General features: G+C 38.7%; 1 protein-coding gene across 3 annotated transcripts in view; it reads left to right on the forward strand.

Moving 5' to 3' along the window:
- The window catches only part of LOC306886502 (ubiquitin carboxyl-terminal hydrolase 47-like), a 31,946-nt gene extending 20,496 nt beyond the window's left edge, over positions 1–11,450 (forward strand). For all 3 annotated transcript variants that reach the window (XM_079443652.1, XM_079443653.1, XM_079443651.1), the window contains 15 exons: positions 36–91; positions 227–339; positions 1,108–1,212; positions 1,345–1,552; positions 1,744–1,859; positions 2,413–2,532; positions 3,387–4,155; positions 5,476–5,651; positions 5,785–5,865; positions 5,996–6,111; positions 7,490–7,608; positions 7,690–7,820; positions 7,889–7,936; positions 8,018–8,148; positions 9,931–11,450. In XM_079443652.1, coding sequence (XP_079299778.1) covers positions 36–91; positions 227–339; positions 1,108–1,212; positions 1,345–1,552; positions 1,744–1,859; positions 2,413–2,532; positions 3,387–4,155; positions 5,476–5,651; positions 5,785–5,865; positions 5,996–6,111; positions 7,490–7,608; positions 7,690–7,820; positions 7,889–7,936; positions 8,018–8,148; positions 9,931–10,105 — 2,464 coding nt within the window. In that variant the 3' untranslated portion in view covers positions 10,106–11,450. The remainder of the gene's footprint in view (positions 1–35; positions 92–226; positions 340–1,107; positions 1,213–1,344; positions 1,553–1,743; positions 1,860–2,412; positions 2,533–3,386; positions 4,156–5,475; positions 5,652–5,784; positions 5,866–5,995; positions 6,112–7,489; positions 7,609–7,689; positions 7,821–7,888; positions 7,937–8,017; positions 8,149–9,930) is intronic.
- Positions 11,451–12,605: the final 1,155 nt, after the last annotated feature.

Below are 12,605 nucleotides of genomic sequence, written 5' to 3' on the forward strand. Positions count from 1 at the left end.
TTTTTATCAAATCTTCTACTCTTACCCCCCGACAGCTCTACAAATGCATACATGCTCATGTACAGACTAAAAGACCCCTCCAGGAATGCAAGTAAGAAATGGAATTTAAATGGTTTGAATGTTGCAAATTTATTTATCTATTTTCTCAGTATCAAAAAGCATTCCCAGTGATCTCGCTCTCTGTCTGAGATTCTGGAATTTAGTGGACTCTGTGTGTGTTTTGCAGAATTCCTGGAAGTGGAGGACTTTCCAGAGCACATAAAGAAACTGGTGCAGCGAGAGAAAGAGTCTGAAGAACAGGAGAAGAGGCAAAGAGAGATTGAGCGCAACACATGCAAGGTAAACTGCATGAATATACTTGGGCTCTAAGCAACAATTACATAATATTTCTACTTCAATTTGTTTTTTTTTATTATAAAAAATTAAATGGTAGCTGGCATAACTTGATTTATTCAAACAAATTAAATATTGCAGAACAGTAAAAATTATAATGAATGTTGTATGGTGGATATATTTAGCAAAATGCCCCTCTCTACACTTTATTTTTCTAGCTGACTAATGAGTTTCTGGTCACTAAATGTGTTTTTTCTGAGGTGACGTTACATGACATTGTTTACAAGACGTTATATTGACATCTTTGCGCAGCTGAAACACTGATTGAGATTACATGATTGTAAAGTTGTACTCTTTCTTTTAACTTGTGCTGAAACTGGTATTAAAGTGGAGAAGATGATCAGTTCACGTGCATCTGTTGAACTACAGTGATCTGTCACTCTACATTAAACGGCTTCAAAACAGCATTTATTGTTTGAATACTGCAATGGACAGAATTTGAAATCTGAGACTTTGTTTCATATTAAAAGTACCAAAGCACATGTTTATTGGATGGGAGGTGGCCTTCAATGTTTCGTCCGTTAACTGAAAACAAGCTAGACTAATCGACTCTTGGCATTTAAGTATCGATATCGTTTCTTAAAAATGAATCAATTAAAATCAAGATATCAATATTTTTTACCCAGCCCTACATAATATTAATAACAAACATATTCTCACCTATAAAAGTTGATAAAAGTTAGAATATAGCCTTATTCTGTCCTCTTCCATTAGATCAAGCTCTTCTGCATGCATCCAGTGAAGACGATGATGATGGAGAATAAGCTGGAGGTTCACAAGGACAAAACTCTCAGAGAGGCAACAGAAATGGCATACAAGGTGAGCAAGGCCAGTGTATAGTTGTCTATAGTTCACCTCTGCATCAGATTGTCTAAGTGTCTCTTAATTGATCGCTTATTGTTTCATTGTGTTTGTCTGTTTGCATTGTGTGATTGTCCTCTGGGTGATCAGCTGACGGATCTTGATGGAGTGGTGCCACTGGACTGCTGTCGATTGGTCAAATACGATGAGTTTCACGAATATCTAGAACGTTCATACGAAGGGGAGGAAGACATGCCCATGGGTCTGCTGCTCGGCGGGGTCAAGTCTTCATACATGTTTGACCTGCTCCTGGAGATCCGCAGGCCTGACCAAGTGTTCCAGCCCTACAAACCTGGAGGTATCTACTGAGTAGAACATTTGCAATATGTTTAACTAAAAATCTGCAATTAAGGTCCCAATAAAAAATAATTGTTAATGCATCATCATTTTGCAATCCTTTGATTTCCAAGATTTTTCATTATGGTTGACCAGATATCCTTTCAAAATGAATTCACCATTAACTCCTGACAATGTTTGTGTTTATTGCAGAGGTGATGGTGAAGGTCCATGTGGTTGATCTGAAGAGTGAGTCTATTGCTGCTCCAGTCAGCGTCAGGGCATATCTCAACCAGACTATTATAGAGTTCAAGCAACTCATTGCGCAGGTACAAAATCTCATTTCTGAGTGAATACACTGCTACGTTAACTTACAAAGGCCAAGTTCCATAAATGGGGGGAAAAAATTGACCCCCTTTTTTTCTTACCAATGTGCGCCCAAGTCCAATGTTGTTTAGAGAAAACAGTTAGATATGTTAGTTAAACTATTATCCAACACAAAATTTTTACTGTATAAAGCCCCCCCCCCTTACAATAACCATACAGCAGTGTCATAATTTGTACTTTTTTTTTTTTTTTTTTTTTTTTTTTGTATTGAATTACCAAAGCTACCCTTTTTGCACTTACAGGCAAAATTTGAAATCCTTGATTTTTTTGGGGGGTGGGGGGGTTATATGTTTATTGTATATATTTTTTCATTTATTTATCTTAATCTTACCTTTTTTTTTCCCCCAATAGTTTAGTTTTATGAACTCATGCCAAATATATATTTTAGGGAGTTTCAAACACTGTTTTGTTCCCTATTTGTGGAACGTGCCAAAGACTGTTGAAACCGATGTCTGCTTCCATCTAACATCTTGTCACCTGGTTGTGTGTTCTCAGGCCACGGGGCTTTGTGCAGAGACGATGCGTGTCGTCTTAGAGCGCTGCTATAATGACCTTCGGCTTCTTTATGTGCCCAACAAGACCCTGAAAGCAGAAGGTTTCTTCAGGAGTAACAAGGTTCTCTTGCATAACACTTATTTTAATGGCACTTTTCTAAAACTTAGTGAGCTGCCTCGCTGCCTTCTAAGGCAGCATCCTGACCAAAGTAGAACACGACTGGTTTTGATATATGGTTCTTCATAAACCGTTTATGGTCATGCATGGCATACAATTATTGCTCCTCCAATAAGGTATACAAGAGATTTGACTATCCCTCTTATTATATACACTACGTGCAAAATGCATGACACTCAAAAATACTTGCCAAAAATAGTTTTTATTTATAAAACATTTTTGGATATTTTTCAGAGCCCATTGCAATGCATTCTGATATTGAATATATATGCAATCCATTACAAAAAAAAAAAGAAGCATAATTGAAGTTTATTTTAGGTAAAAATCAGTGTACTAGTAATATTCTTGTAGTTGTACTACATCAGTACTTCTTGGGACTAAATTGGCCCACTTTCGTTTTGCTGTAAGGGTAGTTTAACTGTAGTAGAGTTGAAATATACAACCAGTTTCCATATAAATTATATCAAACTTACTGTTTATTTGCTAGCTATATACTTTTACTTATTTTATGAAAGTATACTTTTAGTTTACCGAGTATACTTCAAAGTCAAATAGCTTTTATACTGAAATTATGCTTGTAATTGTCTTTAAGTGAACTTAAGTCCTGCCTTAGCATATTTAGCTGACCTACTTTTTGGAATTCCGACCATGCCAGTGCGTTACAATTCTGTTCCAAAACCTAGAGAACTAAATTTCACAAGTGTTTAAGATCCTTCTTGAAAGAGAGATTTTTGCTGCATTTTCACTTAATGTCTTAATTTTGCTGTTTTCTATAAGATGCTGTTGTTTATCCTCAGGTTTTTGTGGAGAGCTCAGACTCAACAGATCATCAGGCCGTTTTCACTGACTCTGTTTTGTGGAAGCTCCTGGATCGGCACGGGAACACAATCAGACTGTTTGTCTCCTTGCCTGAACAGTCACCAGGCTCTTTGGCCAACAGAACTAGTTGCCCCAAAGCTAGCGCTGACTCAGAGGACTCTTTTGATGGGGCGAAGGGCAGCAGGAAGTCAGTGGAGGCCATTCTTGAAGAGAGCACAGAGAAGCTAAAGAACCTTTCTTTACAACAGCAGCAGCATCAGCAATCCTCCAGCACCAGTGACAGTCAGAAGAGCTCAGAACACAGCGACTTCGAGCACATCGAGTCACCAGCACAAGAGCCGGAGGCTGCCTCGCAGACTTCCCAGACGGACAACTGCACACGGGCTGCCTCAGACACAGAGAACCAGTTTCCCTCCGAGGAGCGCTCGGACTCGGACGTCAATAACGATCGCAGCACCAGCTCGGTGGACAGTGACATCCTGAGCTCCAGCCACAGCAGCGACACGCTGTGTAATGCCGACAGCGGCCCGCTGCCTCTGGCTAACGGCCTCGACTCGCACAGCATCACCAGCAGCCGGCGCTCCAAAGCACACGAGGGGAAGAAGGAGACGTGGGACACGGCGGAGGAGGACTCCGGCACAGACAGCGAGTACGATGAGAACGGCAAGAGCAAAGCTGAGGCCCAGTACCTGTACTTCAAAGCAGAGCCATACTCTCATGAGGAAGGATCTGGAGAAGGACAGAAATGTAAAGTCTCTCTAGTTTACCTTTATTTTTTTTTATTTTTTTTATTTTTTTTTTTTAAGGAAACCTTGGACAGGATTAGATTTTGATTTTAAATGAACAATGCAGTGTTTGAACCTTAAATAGCATGGCATCTATTTATTTAATTTGCAGTCTTTGCAATCTGTCTATAGCATTAAGTCGTCACAATACATTTTTTATTTTGATATATCATGCATATGTGAACCTGGACCACAAAACCAGTCTTAAGTGGCTGAGGGGAATATTTGTAGCAATAGCCAAAAATACATTGTATGGGTCAAAATGATCCATTTTTCTTTTATGCCAAAAATCATTAGGATATTAAGTAAAGATCATGTTCCGTGAAGATATTTTGTCAATTTCTTACCGTAAATATATCAACTTTTTTGATTAGTAATATGCATTGCTAAGAACTTCATTTGGACAACTTTAAAGGCGATTTTCACAATATTTAGATTCCAGATTTTCAAATAGTTATATCTCGGCCAAATATTGTCCTATCCTAACAAACCATACATCAGTGGAAACCATACATCAAACTTCAATTTCGAAAAATTTACACTTAAGACCGGTTTTGTGGTCCAGGGTCACACATAATATAACACCACTTTTATTTATTTGCCAAACTGCCAAAATAAAAGCTTGAGGGTTTAATGTTAAAATGTCAGTAATTTTAACGCTTGGTATAAAATAATATAAAGTTTAATATTGTTTAATTAAATTCCTGCATTTTACTAAACAATAGTATTATTTTAATTTAATAGTATAAATTTCCAATACTAAATTTATGTAATCTTTTAGCCCTAAGATGGTTTGCTCGCAATTAAAATGTTTCGAGTACAAAGACATTTTACATTTTTTGATTGTATTTTTTAATTAATTTTTTTCTCTGCAGATTCTCGCCATCAATATTACCTCAAACATTTTATTGATGGTTGATTAATTCTTTCCAAATATAAACTTTCAAATTATTAGATGAAAATTGCTGTATTGTATATTACAGGGAGTGTGTGTCTGTGTCTGTCTGTGTGTGTGTGTGTGTGTGTGTGTGTCAGTTTATTGCGTAACCTTAGTCAAATGGCCGGTAACCTAAAACAATTTGGGTTTAAATTCTAAGGAATTCTAATGACGATTTGACCCTGTTTTTATCAGCTGTTAAAACCAAAATATCAGATGATAAAACCAAAAAGATTCAAACAGTAAAACTAAGTAAATAACTGTTAAACTAAACAAATAACCATCTGTTTCTGTTGAACATACATTTTAGTAAGCAAGTTAATGTTGCTAATATGTCTGTTTTAGGTTTACTTGTCCATGTTGACAAGAGGATCACACTGGCAGCATTCAAACAGAATCTAGAGCCGTTTGTTGGCGTCCCCTCCACTCAGTTTAAGGTCTTCCGGGTTTATGCCAACAACCAGGAGTTTGAGAGTGTGCGGCTCAATGAGACGCTCTCTTCTTTCTCTGATGACAACAAGGTGAGATTCTAACTTTACATTCTAGCTTAATATACAAGGACAACTATTCTTAGTTATTCTTGCATTTCTGTTTGGCACCACTAAAGACACATAAATGACACACTGCATGTTTATATGCACTGCTGTTGAACAGATCACGATTCGATTGGGACGTGCACTGAAGAAAGGAGAATACAGGGTGAAGGTGTACCAGCTGCTAGTCAATGACCCAGAGGTGAGGGACAAAATGTTTGGAAATGGATGTGCATTGTTTATTCTATAGTGGAATGCGTATTCTAAAACTGGTAAAAAAAAATTTTTTTTTGGATGTTTGTCCACATGTATTGTGTATTTTGTTTTGACAGCCCTGTAAGTTCCTTTTGGACACTGTGTTCGCTAAAGGCATGACTGTTCGACAGTCTAAAGAGGAGTTGCTGCCTCAACTCAAAGACCAGTGCAAACTGGACTTCACTATAGATAGGTAAGCCCATAACATTTTAGATTTTTTCCTCTAAAGGCCCTGAAATGACGTGAATGATGAAGTTCTTCATTGGTCTTTGCAACAAAGATGACAGCCATAAGAAAACAGAAGCTATAAGCATCTGATCACAGTGATGTGGATGGGTTTACCAGAGCTCTGCAATTTGGCACTCCAGTCAAGTCACGTCATGTTTATTTATATGGTACTTTATACAATAGAGTGCTTTAAAGCAGTAATCAATTAAAGTCCGGTCTATAAATTTCCTTCCCAGCAGAGGTCCAGAAAATGCCTATTTGAAATGGTTATAAATTTCGATCTGGGCACCAGTAGTACTTTGTGTAAAAAAAAAAAAAAAAAAAGTCAAAATACTCATCCAAGATGAGGATATTGGGCTCAGCGAGCCAAAGCAGTGGTCTCTGAGAATTTTCCTTCCAAAAAACTTTAAAACAAACAGCTTCCAGACTGAACGGAAGCAATTAACTGCATCAAAGAAGTGGTATTTTGAGGGTGTTCGCTAATCGGAGTGAATTTTTGCTTTGGCTAGCTGTTTTGACTCCTGAAATGAACTTTTGGCTTGATTTTGTGTCAAATGGCACCACACCAGTTCATTATTCGGTTTCACTTGAAGCATATCGGGGCAAAAAGTTTTTTGCACCGAAAACATTCATGATTTTTCATCTATGTAAACATCTTTTGTTTTGATTGGCTAATCTTTTAGCATGTGAAATGAGAAACAGTGATTACTGAAAAGACATTGTTGTATACATGTGCCTTGTTAGCATATTCATGTTTACTTTTGGCTTTGCAAAATCACAGGCTATGAAACAAACCATTTTTGCTGTTGAAGAGGTGGTCACACTACACTTTTCATTACATTGACTTCCAATCATATTCATATGAATGCTGGGGGCAGGAATTGCAAACTTATTTGCATTTCACTGCGTTCCAAAGTCCAAGTTTGGTGAACTGTGACATTTTCGTATTATGTGTGACCAATAGAGGATTGATACATCATGGTGTGACGTCTTGGCTGAATTAAAAGAACATAAACTTTAAATCTGTAAAGTGGAATAGGTTGCATACTTTTACATTTTGTATGTATTATGTTCAGTGAAGGTCTTTTTTTTACTGAAAATGTAATGAAAAATCATCATGTTATTCATCTGAAATCTCAGTTTTCTTGTTCTTGGGATGGCTGTTGTTGTCGTCGCAGGCCTGACTCATGAATATGCTGCAGCAGTTTTGGACACGCATCCACCTTCTGCACACTGCAGTGACGCATCTCAGTGCTTCACTGCAGCAACTGACCTTTTAAATGCACCAATTCACAGCGCAGGAGGATTAATGCCTCAGAATACTAACAAGATGTATGTCACAGGTTTAGACTCAGGAAGAAGACCTGGAAGAACCCAGGCACAGTGTTTCTGGATTATCACGTCTATGAGGAGGACATCAACATCTCCAGTAACTGGGAGGTGTTCCTAGAAGTCCTTGAAGGTTAAGACCATCATAGTTGTCATAAATATTCTAGTCCAACAGCCCATATATTTTGTCATTCAATGACTTTCTTGCTTGTAGAACCGGAGCGTATGAAGTCCATGTCCCAGTTGGCGGTTCTGACCCGTCGCTGGTGCCCAGCCCAGATGAAGCTGGAGGCCTTCCGGGAGGTGGTGCTGGAGAGCAGCAGCGTAGAGGAGCTCAAGGAGAAGGTATGTGGAATACAAAATGCTTAGAATTCATTGTTTTCCTCTTCTAATGTCATATTTTGTTCCCTCAGCTCAGTGAATTGAGTGGAATTCCTCTTGAGAACTTGGAGTTTGCCAAGGTACGGCAGTCTTTGCGTATCAGATTCGGTTGAGTTTCAGATGCCCTTCCTTCAGATCTGACTGTCTTGTTTCTCCTACAGGGACGAGGAACTTTTCCTTGTGACATTTCATTGTTGGAGATCCATCAGGATTTAGATTGGAATCCTAAAGTCTCCACCCTCAATGTCTGGCCACTCTACATCTGTGATGATGGCGCCGTCATCTTCTACAGGTAAAGCCTTTCCCTTTCACATACAAACTGGATTTTTAGTTTTCAAACTAGTTAAGTAATCAAATTATATGCAAAAATACAGACATTTAGACTCAACTAGTCGGCGAGATGTCAAAAGGGCCTTTCGCACTGCTTTAGTTCCAGAACTAAAAGTACAGTACTGAAGTACTGGGACGATTTTGCGTGAACTATTTCCCAGTACCATTTAAAGGGTTGCATTCGCACCGACAGTGGGTACTAAGAAGTGACGTAAGCCGGTCGACAGCGATGTCATTTGTACACGGCGTTCAACAACGTAAACAAAGAAGTATGTTTACACGGTGTTTTAAATCATGGTGGGTGAGGGCATTTTCGTACGCGTTTAGCCAATCAGCGTACACTTAAATCACGGATAGTTCCTGGAACTGTTTTAGACCCTACTCTGAAGTAGGAGCTAATTTAGTTCCTCCAAACGGAGTTCCTGGAACTAAAACCGTTCCTAGTTCCCGCGGTGCGAACACGCCAAAAAGTGGGTAGTTCCACAATTAGTTTGGGTACTATGAAAAGGTTCCTGCGGTGCCCTAATGACTAGCTTAGCTGGTACTATGAAATGTCTATATATTATATTATATTTATTGAATATAATTTTCTTTCCTGTTTTAACAATGTAGTTTTAATTGTTAAAGATAATTGCCAATTTTCAACCAGCTTTGTATTGTTACAATGTTGGTAGTGTATGTAAATGAACAATGTGTACTTTTTTTTTTGTTATCTGCATCCAGAGATCCCGGTTTTGTTTCGTTTTTGGCAAAAGTCCACAAAAAGTGTCATCTAGCTGTCTTAAGTCCTGGTTAAATAATAATCTTTTAAATCATTTTTTTATAGCAATGTTATATATTTGTTATATTCATATATTTTTTAAATTATTGTTATATATTAAATCTTTTAGTAAATATTTAATTATTGTTTGAAAAAAGTAAATATTTGTATAACAATATAAAATCTTAATATAGGTTTATTGCTATATATTTTAAGTTACTTTTTCAATTTATGTAAGTAAAAAAAAAAGTGTCATGAATAATATATGAATTTATATTAACCTAGTCTCGCGTAGCCAGACCTTCAGACTGATGGCTGAAGGTCTGGAATCTATGGCAGCTTTCATTGGCCAAGGCCCGCCCATGAGGCCGTTTGACTGACATGTCAAACAACCAATCACAGTTTGTTTCGTTCAGCGTCACGTTTCAGGGCGTGGAAATGTCGCCACAATAACAGACTGAAACTCTAAGACGTATTTTAAAGATTCTATGCCACAAACTTTAAATATTTCATATACTTTTGAAAATCCAGCATTTAGTTGACCCTGATAAGCGTTCGTCGTCACAGTTGTAAACACGGCAGCTTTCTTATTTCGTGAGAAGGTTTGGCATCACGCCAACTTCATTTCCAGGCGGAACGTTTAAGAATGCGACACGCACGTCTCCCGGAAATCATGTATAATTCAACCAATCCGCCGACGACTTCGTAACTCCTGAAGTGTTTCCACTTTTGTGTGCCATATGTATCAGACGTTTAGCCAGCGGTCCGTGGGCAGGCTGAGACTAATATTAACCTTAATGTAAATCCACAAGCAAAATTATATCATAAATTAGTTACTTTAAATAAAACTACCTTTAATTTAAATATCAACATTATTAAAGATAAATACTATTTAGATAAACCGACTAGTCATCTTAATCTGTAATTAACTAGTTGCTTGTTGGTCAATTAGTCAACCATGCATTTCTGCGCCCGTCTCTGCAGGGACAGCACCGAGGAGCTCATGGAGCTGTCTGAAGAGGAGCGCAATGAACTGATGAAGAAGGAGAGCAGCCGCCTGCTGAAGATGGGCCACCGGGTCAGCTACTCCCCCCGCAAAGAGAAGGCCCTCAAAATTTACTTAGACGGAGGGCCCACCAAAGACCCTGGACAGGACTGAGAGGGGGAGGACTCTATCCTTCCCTATTTTCTGGCCTGCCCGCTGCAGTGTAGCGCTGCCTCGCCAGCGACCCTGGCGTTTGGGCCCCACGTTGAATCAACGTCACCAGTGCTGTCCGGCTGACGCTCTCTTCTTTGAGCTCCAGAACGCATAACGTGGCTCAGAGTACTATTGTGCACCATAGTTTATTGTACTGTAAAGTTTAAAGGGAAGTGCAAAAGCTATTTCAAGTTCAATATCTTTCAGATAAATCAATTTAATAATACAGAGATGGGTGCACTCGTTAGAGGAAAGGGGGCAGTTTGGGAGAGAGATTTTATCGCCCTCTTCATTTCTTTCGTCTGTTTGCGCACTCAGTGCACCATCTCCATTGATTTTCGTCCCGTCGCTCTGCTTTTGCTTGTTTGTCCATCACTCACTCTCTGATTTTGAGATGCGATCAAACGCATCGAATTCTCACGTTCTCAACGTCCATCGTCCCGAGTCTATTCAGCACTCGAGCACAGCGCGTAACGTATCCAGCCACCTCCGAACGCCTGCAGGGGTGACGGCACTGCTCATCTTCCATTGCGTAGAGCTCTTCGATCGACTCCAGTCGTAGTGAAACTTTCACTTGAAGTTTTGGGTATGATGCTCTCACTTGAATATTGGGATATCTCTCCTTTTGTTTATTTAACACATAGTTGTGAAATTAAATGCTTCTTTTCTGGCTGAAGAGGTTCTATTCTTGCAGTTCATGCTTCCTTTTGTGTGTGGGTGTTCCCCACTGACTGCTGAAGCTCCACCCACTTTGTAGGGAGCTCCGCCCTCCTCCTCTCACTACACTTCCTATTGGGGCTAGTGACACTGGTACATATGAATTTGCAAGCCTTTAAGAGTAGGGCGATATGAATCAAATGGTGCGCTTCGTTCACCTGATTAATTTTTTTTGTTTGTATTGTTTTTTTTCCTGTAAATTATTTCACTACAGACTGATGACGATGTTAGGTCTTGTGAGTGACTTTTAATGGCACGTGTTTTAATTTTTTGATCTGTACTCTGCTTTTTTCCATTTAGACAGGTCCTGTGTTCTTTTTTTTTTCATCTTTTGTTTTTATTTCTGCACAATGTGAACAGAGCCTGTGGGTTCGGATGTGGCAGGTTTGCGTGTGTGCATGCGTGGAAATGCTTCTCGCTGCTGTTTGCGCGTAGTTGGAAAGCAGAGGTTGTGGACGCCCCATTGGAGGAGCGCCAGTGTCAGAGCTCGACCGAACCGCTGCGGGTTCCTGGGCTCCTAATGCTGCCACAAGCTGTTCACAGTAGACATGCCAATACTGAAATAAAAAGCAACAATCAGTCTCTGCCTGCCTGCTTCCAGGTTGACGTATATGAAGAGCTCATACTTTAAAGAAGAATATGATCTGCTATTTTATGGGGTTATGTAAGGAATCTAATTTTGCTTGAGTTTATGAAATTATACTAGAAATTATATAAAACAATGTTAGCATTCTATAAACTACAAAACATTAAGATGTCTTTAAAAGGGATAGTTCACACAAATGTTTTTTTTTCATTTACTCACCCTCAAGTTGTTCAAAACATATAAGAGTTTTTCTTCTGTTGAACGTAAAAAGATATTTTGAACAATGTTGGTTACCAAACAGTGGGCTACCATTTTTCTGAATATCATCTTTTGTGTTCAACAAAGAAATTCATACATCTTCAGAACAACTTGAAGGTGAGTAAATGATAACAATTTTAATTTTGGGTGAACTATCCCTTTAAGCTGCAGAAATGGTTAATTCATAAATAGTAATAATTTCACATGTGCAGGTGGTCTTGAGGTGCGGTCACATTAACGGCATTTCATGCAAAAAATGTCCTTTATTGTCAAGTATAGCAATATATAAAGCACAGCTCAAAAAGAAGTCACTTTCAAACTAAGTGGCTTTCTGTTGGGCAATGGGCAGATCCACATGACCAACTTGAACCCATTGCGAAATCTGCACGGGGAAATATTTGCCCTTGTGCAAAATTCAGTTGCATGGATGAATTCCTAATGAAATGATGCATTTAGTCTGCGAAAGTTCTGCAACTAACCCACACTTTTAAGGTGAAGTCACATTAGCAATGTTTAGGCAAAATTTTGTGGGCACAAAAAGGTCTGTTGTTAAAAGTGTAGCCATGGATGAAGCATAGCTCACACAGAATTCATTTTCAAACCAAGTCGCTATTTTATTGGTCAATACAGCAAATTCACGTGACCAAATTGAACGCATTGTGAAATCTGAATGGGGGTTAATCTTTCACTCTTGTGAAATTTGCACAGATTCCTATTGAATTGACTGCATTTCGTCTGTGAAAAAAAATCGGCAAACAACAGTACGTGACCACACCTTTACACCTTTTAACTCTCAACAACAACAAAAATTATTGCAACTAATATAAGTGGATATCTGGTGAAAACTTCAAAACTTTGGTTCATATTATATACATAAAAAAATATAAACGACATGTTTTT

Source organism: Barbus barbus (assembly GCF_936440315.1).
Source record: "Barbus barbus genome assembly, chromosome: 2".
Lineage (NCBI taxonomy): Eukaryota > Metazoa > Chordata > Actinopteri > Cypriniformes > Cyprinidae > Barbus > Barbus barbus.